The sequence below is a fragment of the Urocitellus parryii genome, chromosome 3 (assembly GCF_045843805.1).
Source record: "Urocitellus parryii isolate mUroPar1 chromosome 3, mUroPar1.hap1, whole genome shotgun sequence".
NCBI lineage: Eukaryota > Metazoa > Chordata > Mammalia > Rodentia > Sciuridae > Urocitellus > Urocitellus parryii.
Genome location: NC_135533.1, coordinates 65173718 through 65197571, shown reverse-complemented (window position 1 = coordinate 65197571; position 23854 = coordinate 65173718). Strand labels below are relative to the sequence as shown.

Sequence of the window (23854 nt, the reverse complement as noted above, 5' to 3'; positions counted from 1 at the left end):
AGTATTCAGAGGTAATAATTATGATGGCTAAAACTAAGAGCTTACTACATATCTGATATTGTTCTAAATGCCCTTTCCTCTATAAGCTGATTTAAGTGACTAATATTTGGTTATAGACACATATTTCTTGTGAAAATAAGTAAATGCACCAGTTTTGAGTGTTAGGTAGCTAAGATGCATGGAAAATGAAACTTTGCCATTAAACTCATTTCAGACACTATATTTTAGTCCTGTGTTTTACTAATGCAAAATGAGATGTAATTATTATAATAGTTACATAAACTTAATATTTTGTAATTATGCTTTATTTACAATGACAATTTAAAAATACTTAAATTCTTTACTTGAAAAGTAAGGCTAGCATTTGAAATAGATGTTTTCAAGAGGTTTGAAGATTTTTGACTTGTGTTCCCTTTTTATTAGAAATTTCAATTGCACTCTTAAATGGCTGAAATTAAGGTCAAGTATTTGGCATTGGTTAGCAAGTTATTTGGACTTGATTGGATACCATAATTCACCCATCATCAGGGTACATACTTTTAGAATATAGTAAGCATTTTATATCTGTGAGGCTCTCTAGTATAATTTGGATAGTTCCTCTGAGAAAAGGGTTTTGGCTAATGTCTCTAACTTCATAGAAAACAAGTGCTTCTAAGTCCCACTGATGTGTAGCTTCTAAAACCACCATTATTATTCCTCTTCTTTACATGCTTGATAATCTTCATGCATGGATTTCTATTTACTTCTGAGGGTACACTGACCATTCTATCATAGATCGAAACTGACTCTGGGAATATTCACCTTAGAGATGATATACTTGGTCTCAAGACGACTAAGATTGTGGTCAACTTTGCACTGTTTTTCTTTAATTCATTCAAAAGACTATCCGTAAAATATCATCTCTCTGATGTTCCCAGATGATCATAAAACATTCCTGTTTTGAATCCTTTAATTTTAATATATATCTATCTACTGCTTTTTTAGAGATGGTAAGGACAATGGAGTTCAAAAATTTTGGTACCTCTAAAAACTTTACAATATTTCCAGGGACTAAGAATATTTAGTTCATTTTAATTTTAGTGTTTTAAGAGCAGAATATTCTTTGTTGTTTTTTGTTTGTTTGTTTGTCGTTTGTTGTACTGGAGGTTAAACTCAGGGTCACTTAACCACAGAACCATATCCCAAGCTCTTTTTTTATGTTTTATTTTCAGACAAGACCTTAGGCCTCACTGATTTGCTGAGGCTGGTCTTGAACTTGCAATTCTCCTGCTTCAGTCTCCCTAGTCTAGTCGCTGGGATTACAGGCATGCCCCCCCACCCAGCTCAGAGCAGAATATTCTTAAAGCTTCTCATTACTGAAATTCTGTGCTAAAAATACTGAATACACTTTCACTATACTATATGTTACATGTGATATTAAATATAGTCTATATCTGTATATATGTATGTGTGTTTTAAATAGGCTAAGTTCATATTCCCTTACACTACATATTATAATAGGTATTCTATTGTAGCAAGATATATCCATTGATTAAGGTTTGATCAAAGGCCAGAACTTGTTTATCATGAGGATTAGACCTTGTACAATTGTGAGAAGTGGTGAAGAAATCTATGAAGGCTATTTCATTTGATACATGTGGGCTTGAAGCTACTATAGGAAACAAGAGTTGGCATTAGGGAAGAAAAGCTAGATGTGAAGTGGGACAAGAACAAACTAGAATTAGTATGTGTTATCTACTACTTTCAGCCTCCAATCTCCTTTGCTTCAGCTTGGATGATCTAAAGAAGAAACTTGTACCCTTCCTTGCCAGTAAGCTACACAAAGATGAGAATCTATTTCATATGTAAATACTTGACTAATATTTTCACTCAATACTAATAAATGCAAATAAAATTTAAGTCTTCAAAGTTCCATATTTTAATTACATTCAGAAATTATTTCTACTAGTTAATATATATATATATGTATATATGTGTGTGTATACAAACACATATATACATATTCATATGCATACACACATATACACATGTATGTATGTATGCATCTATCTTTAGGAAGATTAATATATAAAGATAGCATTTGAAGGAATATTTGGTGAAATATGCCAGAACAAATTAAATGTGTGAAATTTCCTCTTTAGTGTCTAATTCTATACAAAGCAGAATGCTACAACTTGGCAAACTGGAAACAAAATTATGACACTATATATGTTCTGTTTGGACAAAATGATATTTTAAGCAGCAATAAACTAAGCAGCATGTGTCCTTCAATAACCACTCTTTTGATAATGTTCACACTATTTTTTTAGGGTTGCCATAATAAAGATCCAGACTGAGCAATTTCAACAATAAAAACTTATTTTGTCATAGTTACAGAGGCTAGAAGTAAGAGATCACTGTGTCAGCAAGGTTGGTGTCCTCTGAAGCTCCTCTCCTTGGCTTGCAGATCACCAGGCTCTTCATGTGGCCATCCCTCTGTGCTCTGATGCCTGCTCTCTTTATGTGTGCAAATTTCTTCCTCTAAGAGCACCAGGCAGATTGGAATAAGGACAACCCTACCTAAGAGGCTGATTTTAACTTAGTTACTTTTTCAAGGTCCTATCTCCAGACACATTCTGGGGTACTTGGCATTAGGACTTCCAAGAATAAATTTTAGGAAGAAGTAATTCAGCTCATAATAGTGTTTTTAACTGTGCTTTTAAAAATTCATTAGCTGTCGGCATTTGACTTAATTTCCACAGTTTTTATATTGTAAAATTCTTTTTTTTTCCTTAATGGTTTACTTTGTAAGATTTTTATAAAGCACATGAACTTTAGGCTCTTAAAAAAAGAAGAAAGAGTAAATATGTAAAATATTCTGTAGGCGCCTATGTTTGAGTAAATCAGATATATATATCCATATCTATGGCACAAGTGCTAAACCTGGATAACGTTTCCATTTATGAAAAGATATGTGATAAAAACACTCTTTATTATTTATTATATAATGCCTTTAGTACTTTGGACATTAAGGAAATCTACTTTTAATTTTGGTATTAAACAATGCAGATGGTAAGAAGGGAGGTGGTTACAGGTGACATCAACCTTCCTCAAAAATCTAAGCTTCGTTTCTTAGCCTCCTTTCTCTTATGTGATTAAAGATGCAGTTCATCTCCCCTATTTGGGTAATGGATTCTGTTATGATAAAGGCATATTATGTTTGAACTAAATATGCAAAACTGTCTTGTCTACAATTAATGTTTTCCATGTAACTTCCCACTTGAATCAATGACTTTCTGGCTTTAAGGTGTGAGCACTAAGTACTCGGTACCTTGTTAAAATTGGAAACCACAAGAATATCACTTTGAAAGCAGAGAAAGGATTGTGATGACTTGAAAGCTTTCTGGCATCACAGAAAACATATGTAGGTAGATTCCACATAATATTTTTATAGTTGTCTGCATTCATTAGAATATAAGATAAAGAAAACTTACGCTAGGTATGCATAATGTATGACAATTACATAGCAATGAATGACACTCATGGGATGACTAATTATATTGATGGTACAACAAAAAAATCTACATATAAATATTATACACTACTCTGGTCCACATGGAATTTCAAAGTAAAATTGTTCAGAGCTCCTTTACATATTAGAAGAAAATGACATTGGTCAGCTTTTGCTAATATCATGTCTACAGTGCCAATGTGTATAAGTCTTTTGACCAAATTTGAAAGTTTCAAGTAATTTGAAAGAAAAATGTTTATAGAATCTTAAGCAGCATTTCTAGAACTTCAAAATAAATATCCAATCCAGAGGGGAAAATAAAATAAAATTTGGGTACCAAACTGAAATGAGCATCATATTTTAAATTTCTAGGGACTTTAGAACCTTTTACAGAGAGTCTTCCTTTGTTGATCATATCATTTGAGCCACTTTCAAATTTATTTTTTAATTGCCATAGATTTAATATTGATTTAGTTAAATCAATACGAATATGCTTACATACTTCAATAATTAGCTATGATATAACACTAACTTGGTTTTCTTAGTTGAATGAGCATTTTTTAAAAATTTCTGAAGTTAATAAAAAGAGCATTAAGATAAAAAGGTCAATTGGTTTGATTATGCAGTCATCCTTTTAAATAGTGAAGGCAAAAATGACTCCAAAATGGACAGAACAAACTATTCACTGTTTTAAAATCTAGATATTAAAAAATTCCAGGTCATAGATTTAAAATATGATGGGTAATATGATAATTAGAACATGTTTTTATGTTGGTTTTATTGGATCTCCCTCTTTGAAGTAGAGAGCTCTAATATTTTTAGTGAATGCTAAAGTATTAAGGAGACAAGATTATGGATAATCGGATCACAGCTGTAACAGCACAATGTAAAGAGAAAAAAGGACAAAACATTATTGTCAGATAAGGATGGAATGACTTAAATAGAGGGATGGATAAAGTGAGTGACAGGAACAATCTCATGGATTACTGCTTTGGCACGAAGACTGGAGTATTCATCTAGCTTGCCAAATAAATTGACCAGAGAAAAAGAGAGTCAACAGATTAACTTCAGGAATTAAGCTTATTAATGGATTTTCATGCAGAAATGTCTCCACCCATCATGATAGAAAGGGTTTCCTTTGCTTTTCCAGCTGCTAGATTTAACATTAAAATATTTCTACATAAAATACTGGTAGGATAGAAACTTTGTTTTTTCTTTCTAGATGAATTCACACTGACCCGAGGCAATACAGTTCTATACCCCTTCATTTGGGGCTGATTTATATTTGAACCAGAGCAAGTTGTTTGATTTAATTATGAACTGAATATATTTGAATAGAGATTGCTCATGTTCACAGTATTCTTTCCTTTTTTCCCCCCCTTCCTTATTTAGAATAAAATTTCACGGTTCTATCCATAATTTAAGAGAATGCAAGGAGGTAATTGGAATTGGAGGTAAATTATATTCTTTTGTAGAAAGCATAATTATCGGAAGTTAGTTAAAAACACCTCAGTTCTGTTTTAATTTTCATGCATGGAGCAGTTGTTTTGACAGATGGATGGACTTTATTTTTGTAACCGTCCAGGAAAAGTCTGTGTAACACAGTCTAATCAGTGCTACATATCTACAATGTTTGTTTTTGAATCACTGTGCATTTGGCTCCTATATCTTTTTCTGGCAATAGATATTTTCTTTAAATTTATTTTTTTTTCAAGCTAATATTTACATGCATAATTCCTGTATACATTTGATCTGAAAAGACTAGAAATCCTTTAAATATAAGTGTAAATGGCTTGTCACTGAAGATGATAAATCATTGCTCCTCAGGTGTGGCCTTGGATTTTACTGGTTTTAACTGCTTTTGCTTTTATTTCTAACCTAATACTTTTAATACTGTTGATCTGGAGTAAATTTCAGTAAAATAAGGGGTCAATCTGGTTGCCTGACTCTCAGGAAGCCAACTTGTTGCTAAACTTGTCTGCGTATATCAACTTAAATTCCAAAAAGGATCAAGGCTTGAAAAATGGATTCATTTTGAACTGATTACACTGTCTTTATTACGCTGTAAATCCGCCGGTGCTGAGCAAAGCAGTGGAGTAGTTTAATGCCAAAAAGTACATTACATTCTGCGTTTTAAGAAACGTCATGGTTCAAGAAAAGGTCAAAAACACTCTTCTTCTGTCTCTTCAGAGCAGAAATGTGTGAAGTGTGTTTCCTTTTTCTGCCACGCTTCCTTCTTTTTTAGAGGAATGTCCAAGCCACTTCCAAATAAAATGAATATCCTGTTTTGGAACACTCAAAAACCTTGGCAGCAACAAACCAAAGAGCGAAGGCAGATGAATGACAGAATTGATACTCTTTTATATAGACTTTCTGTTAAGAACAAATCCTTACTAACATGTCTCTTTCAAGTTTTTCCGTTCTTCTCTGTCCAGTTCTTTTAATTCACTTTTCTCCTCCACTGTTGCTGATGATTCTTTTCTTGGCTATATTTAATCAGTTTTGAAAGTATTTCCTTCCATTTCTTTTTTTCCTTTCAATCATCTTTTCCCCTCAAGCTTCCCCTCAAAAATTCTCCCCATTCTAGCCACATCAACCTTCACTTTCAAATTACTATTGAGGTTGCCCCCAGGCATGGCAACCTTACAACTTGCTGCTAATGGGAGAGGTCTGTTGGGAAATGAAGGAAACTGCTCCAGGCCTTAGGCCAACAGGGTGGGTCTAGTTGCTTTGTAACACAGATAGACTGTGGTTATCAGCATTCTCTGTAGAACTCTTTGCCAGGTTTCACAGCTATGGTCCCGTGATTGATTTCATTCCAGCAGCTCTGTAGAAGAATAGTTGTCCTAGTGTAGAGGTTCTTTTTTAACAGTTAATAGAGAACAAACCGGAATTTTGATATTCAGTGTGGTCCAATTCTGTGGCTCTCAAGAACTGGGAGAATTTTTTCTTATATTAATTATAATCTGCTAGTTTCCTTGAAAAGATAATCTTTTGCTAATTAGCTATATCATCTATAAGAAATAGAAAGCCCATAAAATCTATGATATTACCATTTGTAACAGTTGCAGAGGTGGCATAAGCCTTCCTTTGTGTTCGCCAGTATTTGCACAAAGAACATTTCCCCTTTTTTTTGTTGTAGAGTACTTAGATCTATTCTTAAAATTGTAGGAGGCACTGAGGGGTTATTGATGGACATTTATTATTTGGGTTTGTGAATAAAATCGCATACATGTATTTACAGGTATGGTAGGAGAACTGAAATCCTGTTTTTTGTTCTTTTTTTCTAAAATGAACAAGACATCCATCTGGGTTTGCCACTATTATTTATTAGAAGATGCATTTGCTTACCAACATCTACATAGCCAATATCTTGGTTTCAACATATGGTGCTGGAACTCATTATTTATCATCTTAAATACTATAATATTGAGCCCACAGTAAGAAATGGTTGTCTATATGTAACAGCAGAATGTGTGGCCACCTACACATTTTCAAATTAAAATCTGCCTGAAAATGGCTTCTTTGCAAATGACTGAATATTTTAGTGTACAAATACATCTTTTGGTTAAGACTCATGAATGCCTCATTTGTAAATGAGTTTATCAGATCTTTCCTTTCCAAAAGCTGTTTCCTCTGTCTAAGCATTCATGCCCTGTCCTTTTTGGGGAAGGAGGAAAACAGTTATAGAACGAAGAGTTTGTTGCCAAGAGTAGCAGAAGTTAGGTTTTATTTATTTCACAGTTTTACCTAGGAAGTACCCTGTTCAAAGTGAATAAAGGAGATGCTAAAACCCTTTAAGGGAGGGAATTTTTCCTGTTACAGAACAACTTGCAAAATCAGCTGATTTCAGAGCACAGTGTTGTATGTTGTAATGCCTTACCATAAAAAAAGGAAGGTTCAGCAATCTATTTATCAAACAGTTGAAGAAGTTACATATTTATTCTAGTTAACTCCAACCTTGTCATCATATATTAAGAAAATACAAGGAGTCATAACTTGGAATTCTGATATTTTACTTTGAGTCAACCTAATTCATCTCTAGGAATATATTCAACGGGCATCATATCTTAATAGAAAAGTCAGCAATAGACCACAATTCCTTGAATTTAAATGTCCATCATTGTGTTCAAATTTCACTGTTTGCTCCTTCTTTTGTGAGGCCAAAAGAAGTAAAACCAAAATCATAACCTTCAAATACAGAATACAGATGGCACATGGAAATGTACTCACACTATTAAACACCTCTCTTATAAACTCCAACTAAGTTCAAATGCCCTATGAGCTTGTACTTGAATAGTCACAGGTCATACAGAATGACTTCGGAGGTGAGGCACACTTAGAAATGCAAGGGCAGATCCAGTGCTTTATTATGCTCACCAGCCTTGTTTATGCCTTGTCTGGAGGAATTTTATCTGCTTTTATAGTACATATTTACTTCTTAATTTCAAATGTTTATAGACAAAACTAAGAAAGTTTATGATTGCACTAGTCAGCTTTTCATCACTATGACAAAAATATCTGACAAGAACAACTTAGAACAGGAAATATTTATTTTGGCTCACAATTCCAAAGATTCAGTCTATGCTCTGCTGGTTCCACTGTTCAGGACCTGAGATGAGGTGGAGCATAATAACTGAAGGGTGCAGCCAAGGGAAGCTGCTCAGTTTACCTGGCCAGGAAGTGGGGTGGAGTCTGCCCAAGATGCACCCTTCAGGGCATGCTTCAGTGACCCACCTCCTCCAACCATACTTCATCTGCTCCAGTTACCACCCAGTTCAAACTAGGATGGACTGATCAGATTATAGCACCCATATTCTAATCAATCATCCCTGAATATTCCTTCATTCATATTGGCGGCACTTTGGTGGTATACCTCATATCCAAAGTATAGCAATGGTCAATAAAAATGATTTTTTTCAATGTAGTTTTTAAAATTATTTAACATATGAGTACTCATTTGAAAACTTTCAAAATGTATTACTAATGGTGTATATACTGCATATTTAATAGGCCATTTTATCTGTTTTTTTTTTCTTTTTCTAAAATTAAACTCAAAGCTAATATTTTTGCAAGGAAGTTTTAACCATCATTGTATTTATGTAATTGATTGTTTAAATAATTTGCTGTTCTTGCTTCTGGAAAAGTCACCTGTGATTATTGGTTATCTAAAACTTCTATTCCACTATAATATAAATAAATTATAAATAGTTTTAATGAAAGATTTATAGAAGGTCATATTTGTTCCCATAAAAAGAAAGAAATTCTATAATTTCAATGCATGTAATAATATGAGCAAAACAACTGAATAATAAATAATCCCTAAAACGGTTTGTCAAATGGCTGCAGAAAAAAAAATCTGTTCTAGCATGCCTAGCACTCAGGAGGATACCTCAGGCATGCTGACTGCTAGAACTCACTGGTTTTCCTTTTGTCTTACAGAAAGAATGTGCTAATTTCATCAAGGTCCTTAAGGCTTATAATCAGACTCACTTGTATGCCTGTGGAACAGGGGCTTTTCATCCAATTTGCACCTATATTGAAATTGGACATCATCCTGAGGTAAAACTGGCTTTTACAAAATGGTGTTAGTCTGTGACCCTTTCCTATTTAAATGTTTCATCACTCATTTCTTCAGCTTAATTGGCTTCTGGTTCACTATTCAGTGGTACCTACTTCAAATTCAGAGGCTTTTATTAATTTTAATCTGTGAATACAAAAAGAACAAAACCATCACTCAACAATAACTCTGGAAATGGAGGAAGGATGGGAGAAAGCATTTGTTTTCACCCTGGATTACAGAGTCCAATCCATTTTGCATGTGTAGCAGATGTCAGCAGGCTGAATATGTACTGCTTTCTCCTTCCTTTGTATATTGCCAGCTCTCCCTTCCATTTCCATCCTCAGCCAGAAGTGTCTGCCACCCAGTTGTTTTCTTCTGTCCAGAGATTGAGAAATGATGCCTTACATGTGCACAGTGATGTGATCTCATGTTTGGCCCAAACTATTCACACTGGTATTCTTGCTCAACTAAATATTTTTATATTTTGGTCTATTATTTTGGTATGAAAAAGAAAAAAAAAATGTTTCTTTGTCCACTGCTTCTAAAAAAAAAAATTCTGGAAAAATTTATCCAGGAAATCATAGGTAAATATAAGTAAAAAGTAAATTTGACAAAACACTGCTAAATGTTGAAAGCAGTTTGTAAACTGAGGTTATCCGTTGCTTTCAATTATAAACCTTTTAATAAATTTTGGCACTAATTCTTAAGAAGAACAAATGTGTTCATGTGGTAAGATAATCATATTTGACAGAATTTTCTTCCAAATTGGAATTCAGGAAAACTCAATCAATAAAGAATTCGTTCACATAATATTTCTGGAATCCTAAATCTAAGGTCTAATTTATAGTTCATTTTAACTTACACACTGGATCTCTTTCTCTAAATTTTCTTGAGGTGTCTTCAGGTGCTCTTTAGTTTCAAAAAAATTAGAAATTGATAGTTTGCATTGTGTTTTCTTTGTATACAAAGGCACCTTACAGATTGTGTTTTCTGGGCTAACACAATTGAATATTTATGTTTTCCAATGAGTCTGGGAAGAATAAGACACTTTCACAAATACTCACTAGTGTAAGCTATGGCCCTCTAGCAGCCTATTTAACCAATGCATTCTTCCTCCCTTCTTCACTGTCCTAGCTAAGAATTTTAAATAAAGAGTAATTTTTAAGGAAAGGAAGTTCTATTTAACCTGCTTGTTTCATGTTGATGAAATTAGCAATGCGTTCAGAAATGTGGCCCTGGAGACATTATACACTTATTTTTTTTTTATACATTCTGATTAAATCAGGCTCTCTTTGCTACCTTCTAAGCTTTTTCCTAATAATCATTCAGGTGTCCTAAAATTTGGGCCCAGGGTGATTGTCCCATTTTTCTGTATTGTGTTGTTAGCTCTATAGAACCCCGTTCACATTAAATTGCTCTTTTCTTCCATTTATTTATTTATTTATTTATTTATTTATTTTATTTATTTTTAACACCTGTCAAAAATTGTGAAGTACATGATTACCTGATTGGCAATGGAATCAGGAACTCTTAAGTTCCTTGTACAGATTATTGGGAAAGACTTGGATACTGGTGTCACATCAGGCTACTAGCTATGGAGCACTGAAGAAATCATTTAATCTCTACAAAACTCTGGCTCACAATATGCAAAATAATTAAACAAAACCTTTTTGATCCTTAGTATCCATGTCTTTTAAATGAGAGATTGGCTTATTGCCTCTAACTGCCTTCTGACCCTCCTAGCAGGGTGTGACTCCTTGATGTTTTCTGCTGCAGAAACTCTAATCCCCTTATTGTTGAAAGCCTGTCCTCTGGCCTCAGACTGCAGGGCTTTTGTGCATCCTGAATTCAGTACTAACTGCTTGATCTGCAGCAAGATGTTTCTTTTCATTGCATCTATGTTTCTCATCTAGAAAGCTGTCATGCAAAATGGTCCCCTTACTTGTTGTGAAAGTTAAACATTGTTCAATAGGTAGAGGCTGTGGAAAAGGGGCAATAAATATTAGAAAATATAAATTTACATCTCAGGCTGAAAGCTGTTACTGTTTTTCTTGCTAATAATTGTCATCTTACCTCTTAAATGTCCCTCACTTTATCTGAGGTTGTAATTTATGGCACCATGCTCCCTCTATGGCTGGGTGATTCTGTACTTGTCTTAATTTCCCCCTTTTTAAAATTTGAGGCTTACACAGTCTCAATGATAATTTACAATAAAATGTCACAGCATTTTTGTCATTTTTTCCCATAATGTTTGTTTTTCGGAATTTGCAATTTAATGGCATTGACAGCCTATTTCCTTTTCAACTCCTCAACTGTCCATTGCTGTCTTATGGGTGTGGGCCAGTGGGTGAATGAAGAGGTACAGACCATTTGCCTGGGATCTCCTCCCTTGAAAACAATAAGTAAACAAAGCTTATATCTGAGCTCCTCTGAGATGGGAGATTGGGGTTCAAGTATTTTCTCAAAACTCTAAAACCCAGAGCCTTTGAGAAAGATTCCCCTTCAGAAGCACAGTGATTCTGATTAGCATGAAAACAATAAAATGGAAAATACTGTTCCAGACTGCTTAGGAGGTCAGTAGGAAGATGATTATGCAATTACCTGGGGAATTTGGAGCAGTCTAGACAGGCAATCTAGGAAATTCTGGAAAAGATATTATCAAGATATCTTGTCTAGACTACATCAAATTCAATTTTCAATGCTTAAACTGCCTTATGAGACAATCTGCTTTAAATTGATCTACACAAGTACTTAAAATACTACCCTTGACTTTAAACAATTATGCTGTTTTTGAAGTTGAGAAAAGGATACAATGTATATATTACACTGTTAGAAAAAGAATGACAGTAATGGAAAGCTTGCAAAAGTAAGAAATAAAATAGCTATCAGGAGTAAGGCTGGGATTCTTAGAAGAGAGTTTGTAAAAGCTCATGAAGTTTGAATATCCTAACTCTTATTTACAAGAGGGAGTTTTCAGAAAAAAAGGACATGCCTTCTAAATTCTAGTTTAAAAACTGAATGGGTACTCTGCTGATACCTGCCCCATCCTATATGAAATAATGAAATATGATTTCCTTTTTAAAATTTGGTCCAGTCTTTATATAATTCAAACAATTTTAGGAGAAAAAAGACATTTTAGTTTTTGCTTTTATTAAGACTTTCATCAACATTTTAACATTCAGTTTTTTTCTTTGCAGTTTCTTTTCTAACACTGTCTTACACTGAGTTCCCAAGCTAGCTGAAACCTCTTTGTTAGAAAATAACACTATAGACTTAACATTCTGCATGGCAGAATGCTACATAGGAAAGACATCTTTTTGAAACAAATCAAGATTCCTGACATCATTTAATAGCTTTGGATCTTATAGGAGAAATTAACATTTGTGTTTTAATGATAAACAATTACAAAATACCTCCAAGTTTAGTCTTCTAGCTGTAAAAGTAGTTCTATTTTACTATCTCTAGCATGTTAGTAACAATACATACATTCTTAAAGTGTATTCCAAAATCTTGTCTTGTATAGTGAGTGCCTTTTGACCACACGCAGTATGTCATTGATTGCTGTATTAAACAGATTTTCTGTTTCCTGTGGTACGTTTGGGAGTTGGTAGACATATTAATTAACTCCAGTTCTGTAAGATATGTGTCAATCAATTCTTGGGTATCTGCCAATAGCACTTGACATTGCAGATAACTGTCAATGAGGTCACATACTTCGTACACATGTGTGTGTTTATCATAAAATGCATACAGAGTTCACGGAAGGAATAATTCAGAACTAGAGCACAGATGAGTTTTGAGCTGAAGCTCTCAGCATCTATGCCATTCAAATGAAAATTGTAAGTCATCCTTAAGAGGCAGACTATTCCCAAATGGCTTATAGTATATGGTATTTCCCTTCAAATTTACATCTGTTAATAAAAAAAGCATGAATTTAAGAAGAGTATAGCTTTTCGAAGAAGTCTCTGGATGTTTTCTCAAATTCCAAATGGGCCTCTTCTATGTACTGGCAGGAAATCTAAAGAAAGATGGACCCAGATGAGAGCTGGAAAGTATTAACTCTATAAATACTCTCATAATGTCATGATCTCAATTTATGTCAGAACCAAAGGGACATTAAGAAACGCAATGAGGCTTAATGGCTATCTCTAAGGTCATTTCCACAATGACAACCAATATATCTATATATAAACTGAAATAGTTTGTCTGGTTTTCCTTTCTACCAAAAATAGGAATTTGTTCTTATGTGAAACTTTGAATCAAATGTTCTTAGTAACAATCCCTTAGGCCAGAATGCTATTTAAGTATTAGGGAGTGTTCTATCAACTAACTGATGCACATAGTCTAACCCCTTCTGGAAAATTGCCTCTCTCAATTTATTATGTTATTCAGTTGAGTGGAGCAGAAATTTATTTCCAAGAAGAGATATTAACATAGAAAAATTCAAATATGTTTGTAAAATAATGAGGAATTGCTTGTGGGTACCTTTACAGCTTTCTTAGGTCATACACTGGCTTCTGTATTTTCTTTGTAGTAAGCTAACCTGGGGGACAAAAATCAGTAGTCCTAGGCAATTTCATCTTAGCTGTTCATCATCTCCACCGGAGGCAAGGTATCCCTCATTTGCACTAGTGAAACTTAGTGCAGTGCATTACATTTCACAAATGTAGTAAAAGCTAACTGTTCTGTGATGTTTAGGTTTTTCTTTCCTAATCAGTTGAATACTTGAATCATGATAGAAGATTGACCTGAGTAAGTTTCTATGTATAGTAAACAATGCTATCATTTATATTTCAAGTTATATTTTTAAATGACCTGCTGTTTGTCTTTGAGACAAAGCTCCACAGATCATGAATTCAAAGAGAACTTACTCAACATTTTTTTCCAATTAACTTAGAATTCTGAACTTTAAATATTGTCAATAAGACTATTTCTTTAAAATTAATAAAACTAGTTATCAAGTTAAGAAGTAAGGGGCCCTAAGTTATGATTAGAAACAAAACTAGATTTTAAAAAAAGGAATTCAAAAGTGGTAAAAATAGATAGATAGATAGATATAGATAGATGAATAGGTAGATAAAGACAGTAACTCCAAACCAATATCCCTCACACTCTTATTTAAAATTTTTATCTTATTGACAATATTTGTAATCTCACTGACAATATTTAGAGTTCAGAATTCTAATAGTTAACTGGAAACATAGAGTGTAACTTATGAAGGAGATTTTGCTGTAGTTGAAAGAGAGAAAAAAGTGAAAGAATTAAATTATCCCAGGTCACAGGTAAGGATAGAACTGACAGTTCCTCTGACAAGTTTCTGGGCAGGAGAACCATGTTGACATTGCAAATACATGTTTATTTTTCAGGATACACAGCAACATCATTGTCACATGGAGCTCTATTGCTAATTTTAATAGCATTTGTTTTCTAATTTTGTTGATACTTAATTTTAAGCATGAAGAGCATAACTTAGCTTTGTAATTTTACAAAATTTCTGTTAGAAAATATACAAAATAAGGTTACCCTGACAACACACCAGGAAGTCACTTAGCTGTGGTTTTTAAGATAGTGTAAACTCCTTCCTTACGTTCCTCACAGAGGACATTACCTTTGCCCTAGTTTAATAGCCTCTGTCCATGAGTCCTCATGGTTCTCAGCTGCTTCAGACTGGGCACATGTGGTCTGCATGATTTTAGCACTGCTTTTTCTCTAGAAATGTCTCATCCATTTACAGTACATCTATCACTGTCTTCCAAAGCTAGAGCCAGTTAACTAGGGGGCTGCAGAAATAAATAGAACATATATTTCATGATGGAAGCATTACCCTACCCTGATTTATAGAAATAAGTTAACAAACCCTTTCAGGATAGACAAATAGAGAAGAAGTTAACCTTCATCGTCATGCAATGATACTCTTACCATATGTTAGCATCTCTAATTAAGTTTGAGTTGACTTCATTAACACAAAGTCACATAGTTTATTAGGGCTCGGGCTTGGACTAGCACCCTTGTTTGAAGGTTCTTCACTTTATGTTGCTTACTCCATATTGTACATTAGGGTTTTCTGGAACTCTTCTATCTAATAGTAATATAATGCAAGAGATTTATATAATTTTTATTTTTCTAATACATAAGCAGATGAAATTAATTTTAATAATATATTTTACTTAATTTAATATATTCAAAATATCATTTCAGTATACTGTTAATAACATTTACATTGGTTTGTACTTCTTTAGAAATTCAGTATATATTGTTTACTTATAGCTCAATTTAGTTCAGACTAGTAATTGCAAGATCTCAATAGCCTCATGTGTCTAGTGGCTACTTTACAGAAAATCCTGGTCTAAGAAGGTAAATGAAGGCTACAGTGCAGAATGATTGGCAGTCATCAAGTCTACTTTAGCATTTGTGTAAGAAATTTAATATCTTTTAGTTTTACCCCCATATTAAAACATCATTGTCTCAAAAACTTAATGAGCTCTAGAAGTTAAAAATAACAAATGTGTAGTCCAATATATTTCACATTTGAACTTCAAGAGGGTGAGGAGAGAAAACCATATTCTACAATTGCACAGTGATTTTTAAAATGGTAATAATTTTTCAGAGAATTTTATGGTCAAAGTTCCAAACTGCATGCTTTCAGTTGCCATTCCCCAGTGTACAAATGTGTGAAAAGGGCCCTTATTTCCAAGGGAAAAGGGAAAAATTTATTATTTGTCTAGAATATTGAAAAGGTGAGTTTGGTGTCATAACTTTGTATCAAACAGCTTTGTCTTCATGAGCTCTCCTTAAAGCCCTTATGCAAAGGAAGGAACTAACCTTGTGGATCTAATTAATAACCTTGTCATGAAAGCAAACACATGAACTTGTAAGAAGTCATAAAGATATAGCTTTGTCTAAGTAACTAAGGTGCATTTGACTGCATTGACTATAAATGCAAAAGGAATGTAGAGACAAAAAAGAGATCATGGAGTACCATGGAAGAGCAGTCAGATTAGTCAGTTATAACCTCGAAGGGGAGGTGAGACTAAAGCTTAGTCTTGCACTGTGAGCCAGCTTGGACAGCTGAAGAGCTGGGGAAGAAGAAATAGCAGAGATTGGGGAGGAAAATCAGCATGTGGCGATGAGAATAGCAGTGAGGTAAAAAGGAAGGACATAACGAGCAAAGCAGACCTTCTGGGATAGATTTTTATTTATTGACTACACTTGACAGAGTATTGAGAAATAACATGTTTATCTAGGTTTCTTCAAATTTGAAGCTACAATTATGCTCAAGTGTTATAACCAGAATCCAAGTGACCTTGGAAGCAATTGCATTCAAGTAAATGATTCAAAAAATAAAATTGTCTTTAGTAAAAACAGAGGCAATTTTTCTAAGCAAAATGCTAAGATTAATGATGAGGAATACAAACACAAATGTCTTCCCTTAAAGAGCTCACATAGCACAGAAAAATTTAACTACAAGCATCAGCGATCATAAGAATTATGCTTCTAACAAGTAATATTTCTTGGGCAATTAATGTATGTCCTGTAGTATCTGCTTTGAATGCATTATTTCACTGAATTGTCATAAAATCTGATGAGGCATTTCATTTTACTAATAAGAAAACTAAGGTTTCCAGAGTCCTCTGAAATGAACCTGAAGTAATCATTGTATTCAATGGTTAATGTCCAAGTCCAGAACCTGCATCTTCAAAGGCAATACCAACAGCCTGCAGTAGGAGAGAAAAAAAAAAAAAAAGATGAATTCTGATTTAGGAGATTAAGTCAAGCATTTTTTCCTGTATTACATCTCAAATATACGTAACACATACTTACTTTGTTTGTTTGTTTATTTATTTATTTGGTACTGGGAATTGAACCCAAGGATGTTTTTGCCACTCCTTTTTATTTTTCATTTTGAGAAAAGGAGCTCACTAAATTGCTGAGGTTGGCCTTGAACTTGCAGTCCTCCCACCTCAGCCTCCTGAGCCACTGGGATTACAGGCGTGTACCACTGCACCCAGCTCACCTATCTAGTGTGAACAAGGTGATGAGTAAATAATAAAGGATCACTTGATGAAGGGAATAAAGTCTGTCCCATTCAACTAGGTTTAGAAAAATAGATGAAGAATTGATGGATGTGGAAGATAAGTAATCTATGGGAGCAGTGAATAGGACAAAGAAAATATCTTCATGAGATCTCCTTAAAGCCCTTATGCTTCTTATAGGAAGAAAGTAACCTTGGAGATCTAATAACCTTGTCATCAAAGCAAACACATGAACTTGTAAGAAGTCATAAAGATATAGCATTGTCTAAGTAACTAAGGTGCATTTGACTCCATTGACTATAAATGAACAAATGAAGATAACCCAATGTGCATTTAGTATGATGCTTTATAAAAGAGCTGAGACTCTGCAAAGTTGAGAACAAGTTGAGTTAGGAAAGCTAGTCAAGAGCTATGTAAGTTTTAAGCAAGAGACTACCACTATTACCATGATTAGTTTTGAAACATACTTCTGGTGTAAATATGGGAAGAAAACGAATAAGTATCTAGGTATATCCAATTTGAGACTGTGGCTGAATTTGGTAGTGGCACAATGAGACCCTAGATTGAGATTGAGTGAAAGATACAGGGTAAAATGCTAATTTTTTAAAAAAGAAAACAACAAGATATCAAAGTCACATTCAGATTTCATAGCTATTAAATGAACTATAGCAGATGAAACAGTTTAAACTTTCCAGTGGAAAATATGGGCTTCCAATTCTTTTGTGATAATTAGACAAACATGTTTTGTAGTTTGTTGTGGCTCTAACAAAATTTTTACTCCTGAGCCTACAAACAAGCAGCATTTATTTTGTACATAAACATTAAGTTATTAAGTGTAAAGTTATGTGAATTTCTTACCCATACTATAGCACAAAAGGTGGTTTCTCCAAACTTATAAATTCAGAGAAAGCTTTTTTGTATAAGTCAGATGAGAAAGCAATTCAAAAGCACTTTTATTAAAAATCCCCCACACAAGAAAAACTAAACAGAAAAGAATAAAATTTAATATACACTGTTTACAAATAGTAATTTTATTGTCAAAAACCACAAAGCTATGCTATTTGTAATGCATTACTACATGTCAGCTTCTACTAATTATAATAAATTTCATGAAAATGATATTTATAGCTTATCCTTGGTTGTTCTGTCCAATTGCTCTTTTGCTATGACTACTTCTTATCATAGTGGTTATTATGTTTGTTAGTAATTGTGGCTATCACTGTTGGCATATTTGATGACTTTCTCAACATTATATAATTTCTTTATCACAGCTCTGTGATCTAAATATTATCTTCACTCTTCATTTGCAGAAATGAAGGTTCTGAAAGGTTCAAGAAGTTACCTATCAATACATAGCTAGTAAATCTGTTATTATCACCATCATAACATATGGTCTTTCTAATGACAAAAATATTACACCCAACTGGGATTGTGTTGTACCATGTGTTTATTAATATTCAAGTCTAAACAATCTCAAAACATTGAATTTTAAGTTAAATTCATCAAAACTTGCATAATCAAGGACCTTCTTGAAAATAGCATTTAATTGTTTGTCCTGAAAATGTGACATCACATATCAACTTGGTAAAATTCAATGCCGATGACAATGGAGTCCTTTAAAATATTATTATAATAATATAACCAGTAAATGCTGTTTCAATAAAACAAGTGCTAAGATATCCCACAGAAACAGCCACATCTGTTACTACTAATTCTTTTCATAGATAACCTGGAGATTGAGCAAAGATAACCAAAACCCTGTTAATCTACCCTTAACTTCCACTCAGACACTTGATAGAATGGTAATACACTTTATAAAGTGAATTGTAATTATTTTTCTACCAAAGAGGTAAAAAATAGGATTTGTAGCATTAATAAAAGTATACTTAAAATAGAGTCCTTAAAATATAAAAAAAAGATTTTCCAACACTTGTTCAAAGTAAGTTTAACAAGAATGCATTTATTTTTCTCCTAATATTTTGATCATGTCATATTTCAATGACAGAAAAACCTTTGCAACAGTATATGCTAGGAAAATTGCCATAAATTAGTAAATTCTAGATTGTTTTAAAAACAGAAAATACTGAATTTCATATGGCATCTGTATTATTACATAATAATAGACATATTCATTATTCCATTGTACTCAACGAAAATGAATTTATCTAGCTTTTCTACTGAAAAAGATGTTGAAATATTACCAGGTTTGGAAAACAAAGCTACATTTCACTCAATTTCAAATTTATGGATCTTTAAAAATTCTAGGTAGACAAGTGTATTTGGAGAAATATATACTTCTGTAAAGGATGATCCTTTGATCATTGTCTAAAATGTTGAATACCATACACCTTCATCTTTACATATTTTGCTATTATATAATGGTCATTTAACATCCTTTGAAATAAGTAATAGAAAATTTTGTACTACTACCTGAGCATAGCTTTGTAATTTGAACATTTACAGGCAGCCAATAACACCATTTCAAATTGTCAGAAATCAAACCATATATAATGACTACTTTCCATTTTTATTTTATTTTTATTTTCCAGTCTGCCATTCTAATTCAATTGTGCATCTTTGGTCACTGAAAGTAATCTCAGGAATTGCTGAGTGGCTAAAATGGAAGTCTAATGGGATCTAAAATCAATTCACAGGTCTGCCATTGACTCATTGTGTGACTTTTGCTGCCACTGAAATGGCATTAAATTGGTCTCTTCAACATTTTCATCCCTTAGTATTTGTCTCTTGCTAAAAAATACTTATCTGATGCACACTAAGCATGCACACTTAAGAAGATAGGTTACTGATAAAGAAGTACAGGCTACCTTCTATTGCAGCCAGTTACCTCACTTGAGATTATCACAAAGCTTTATACAAAGGCTAAAAGTCTGAAAGATGCAGATGGGGTTTTGTATACATGCCAGGGTTCAAGCTCCTTTCCAGTGCTTTTACCCTGGCATTTTTTTTCTTCTTTTGATTTATATTTTGTTGGCATTTAGTAGCTAGCTTACCTCATATTTAAATTGCTTAACCTGGAAAGGATGAATGTTTAGTGTCCCACATTTACTTGCCCTCTGTTGGCCTAAATCTTGGGGACAAATGTAGATTTGAAGAAGAAATACTCACTCTTTGAATAATGTTATGCTAGATAGCGATGTTAGTTACCACCTTGTCACCATGTCACAGTTTCACTAAGAGTAATATGGAAACATTTTTAAATTAACGCTAAAATTTCACAGTATCTTAGGCATATGTAAAACTCTTTTCTTTTCCAGAAAGATATAAAGCCTTACCAGACAGAGGAATAGGAAAGGTTATGTGGGTAGTGAGCAAAATATTGCCATTTTTAACTTACAAACATCCAGCAAACTAGTTGTGAGCTGAAGAACCTTGTTTATAAATTTTAACAGGCACAATCTTTGTTTTCCAACCTCTTGATTGAAAAACCAATTTCAGGTGGGGTAAAAAGATAACATTAAATGATGTTTTTGCCACATAAATTATAACAAATTTCATCCCAGTTTCTGTTCTACTTTCTATCAAGATCTGAAATTTTTAAATAATCTCAAGACAAAATGAAAAGCATGATACTTGTGTTAAAAATATACATTTATCTGGAAATTTTTAATATGAAAAGTTAAGTGGAAAAATTTTAAATAGTCCCAATGTTTTCAGTTCATTACTATATTGAAAATAAAGTTCAGCAATATCTAATATCTTCCTTTAATAAAATTATATGTCCAGTGATAAATGGTGTCTACAACCTCCATGAAATTCTTGCTTAAAAACATATTTTAAAAGATACTATAGCAAATAGCTACCCTACAGTTCCTCTAATTTCTATTTTTCACATTAGAATAAAGAAATTTTAAACTCAGTTTGATTAACTAGTGTTCTGAAATCCATGGGTGCTTAGTGGCAAAACTGGATTTAAGTTCTCTCAACAGCTAACTCAGTGCACTTTTTATTATAGTTCATTGTTTTGCTTTCACTGCCAAATGCATAAAAGAAAAGGAAAGCCACAATTACCTATATGCTTCAAGCTGCTTATGTTTTTTTTAAATAAAATATACTTCTGTGAGTAACATTAGATAATTATTGTTAAAATACAGGGTTTTTTTTAACCTTTATTTCTCTGGGCATATATTTTGTGATTATAAGCCATATCATGTAATTTCAGAGGAAAGTTTTCATGATTATTTCACAAAAATAACATTTATTTATTGGAAATAAGTTGACTGCCTCTACAAAGTAGATAAAATTTGTTTTATTACCTTTTATTCTCATAAAAGTAGCTGGATTTAAGATGATTTGTATTTGTTAAAGCAGTCAGCGCATATCAAATATTATTAAAGAAAATATTTGAAAACATTAGAGAAGCAACCCAAACACAAGAATCATGCAACATTTCACTCCCACACTTCTGCATACAATGGACAGGAATGACTAAATGCTTTGATCTCCCATGGATAACATGAAAGAGGAAAAAGGAGAAAAATAAAGCAACATCTGTTAGTAAAAATGTTTAATGAACAAGGTGGAGACTAGCTGAGTGTTGACATAGAGCATGAAAAAAGAAAAATAAAAAGATAAAATTATTCATCATTACTTAAAATAAAAGATACAAAATTATTCATCATTACTTATCACAATAGTCCAAAGAGATAATGTTTGACTTAGGAAGAAGAAATTAAAATAAAAGCAGGTTGATCTATATTTAAAGTACTTAAAAACTATTAGTGGGTTTTCTACAAATGTATTCATTGGGATTATATTATATACATATATGTATTCTATTATATAGTGCATTATATACAAATATATATACAGATATATTTTCAACTATTACAAATACTCAATGCAAAAATATTGCATGGATACTTTGTGAATTTGATAGTAATTTCAAGTTTGTGAATTTTGGTATCCTAAAGTGTGCTTTTGCCGATGGTGGGTTTTTATTTTTTAGAATTGATGTCATATTGTACTGTTAAAGAATAGATTCCACTCTCATGTAATTTAATACTTTCTAGGATTCTGAATGTAAGAGCAGCAGCTCCCAGTCTTCTGTCTGGTGGATGACATGCTTGTGTGCATGTGGCATTTTTCATGGGCACAAGACCATCATTATATGCATGATGTTCTGGAATTCCAATGGGTAAATTAATGACATTAGAGACTTAACCTTGAATTGGCCATAATTTCTTTAAAAATAATAGTAAGATAAAAAGAAAGCTATTTAAGTTCAGGAAAGCAAGCCATGTTTAAGGTCAGAGACAGTGCAACATGGGCAAGAAATAGCAAGAATTCATGATCTCAGATGTAGTGAGAAAATACTTGGGAAATATAAAAGAGAGACATTTGCCTCTGAGGTGGTGCCTGCATATAATAGACTAAGTGGAGTCTTCTGCTGAGTACCAGACCAGAGGCTTAAAGGTCACCAAAACATATGGTTTCACTTGATGAAAAAATACTCCCTCCACTCCTTAATTCCTCCCTGCTTCCACTTGCCCTATCTAGTCAGGTCTCCACACCAAAGCCAGAGCAATCATCTAAAAAAACAAAGGGTACACTATTACCTTGTCTAAAGCATTCCCTTGCCTCCTTTTCATCCTAGTAATTAAAGAAATCTGCCTTTTTGTCTTGGTCCCTCCTCCCTCTGCATCCTTGTATAGACCACTCACTTTCCTTTCCTAACAACTGGGAGTTCTTTCTTTTCTTTAGGTTCCTTGGCATTCCCAGTCTCTATTCTTGTAGGTCCTTGTACTTATTATTTCTGTTAGCTGGGCATATCTATCCTATGTGTTTGCTTTAATAAATGCATGATCTTGACTCATGCATTACTTCCTCAGAGCAAGTTTCTTTGACTTCTTTTTTATTGTATAATAATGCAATTATTATACATACTTTAATAACAACACAAATGTGGAGGTCAACAATAAATACACATATTCTGCTAAGTGCTGTAATAAAATTTTAGAGACTATGTCTGAAATAGGAGGGATATTTATGGTAGGATTCACATTGCATAAACTCCCTAAACTATTGAAAATAATTTCTTCATTTCTCAAGAGCTTATTCCTCTTAGATTTTTTTTTCTCCACAAAGTGAAAATTGAAATGAGACATGAAATAAAATCCTATCTAGTTTGAACTCTTAGGTAAACACTAGCAGGTCTTTCTAAAAAAAAGAAAATATGAGATTTCTATATTATAATACAAGTAATTTTCCATATTTGACATATATCATGACTTTTATGTCATGAATAATTTGTGATTATTAACAAATAATTATGATAAATGTTAATATTTTTATGCTTTGGTTAACATTATTGCATTATCTCTCATATGCATGCAAACTAAATAGACTCTTTTCATAGTAACATTTACATGACTCTTTTCATAGTAACATTTACACGAATGTCTAATTGAAAATTATTTTTCTGTTAAAGTCTTATGTAGCAGGGCAGGAAAGAAATGGAGACTATATACACTCATAATTTTAAATAGGAGAGAAAAGGGGAAAGAAGGGAGGGAAGGAGGAACATATATCAAAATCCATTTTGGTAAAACCAACATGCTAACAATAGAATTTATCACATAATAATTATATCTCTTAATTCTTTTTCTCTTTTTTTTTCAAATAACAAGGCTCTTTCTTCTTAGATTTCAATATTCTGAATAAGATAGGACACAAAGATATTGGGGGTCTTCTCCCTTACTTTCCACAATGAAGAAAATACAGCATGTTTACAGTAAAATATACATTTTA

General features: G+C 33.0%; 1 protein-coding gene across 1 annotated transcript in view; it reads left to right on the top strand.

The window, feature by feature from the left end:
• Window positions 1-23854, top strand: part of Sema3a (semaphorin 3A) — a 191245-nt gene that overhangs the window by 60284 nt on the left and 107107 nt on the right. Inside the window, exon 4 of the mRNA XM_026384968.2 lies at window positions 8933-9052. Coding sequence (XP_026240753.2) covers window positions 8933-9052 — 120 coding nt within the window. The remainder of the gene's footprint in view (window positions 1-8932; window positions 9053-23854) is intronic.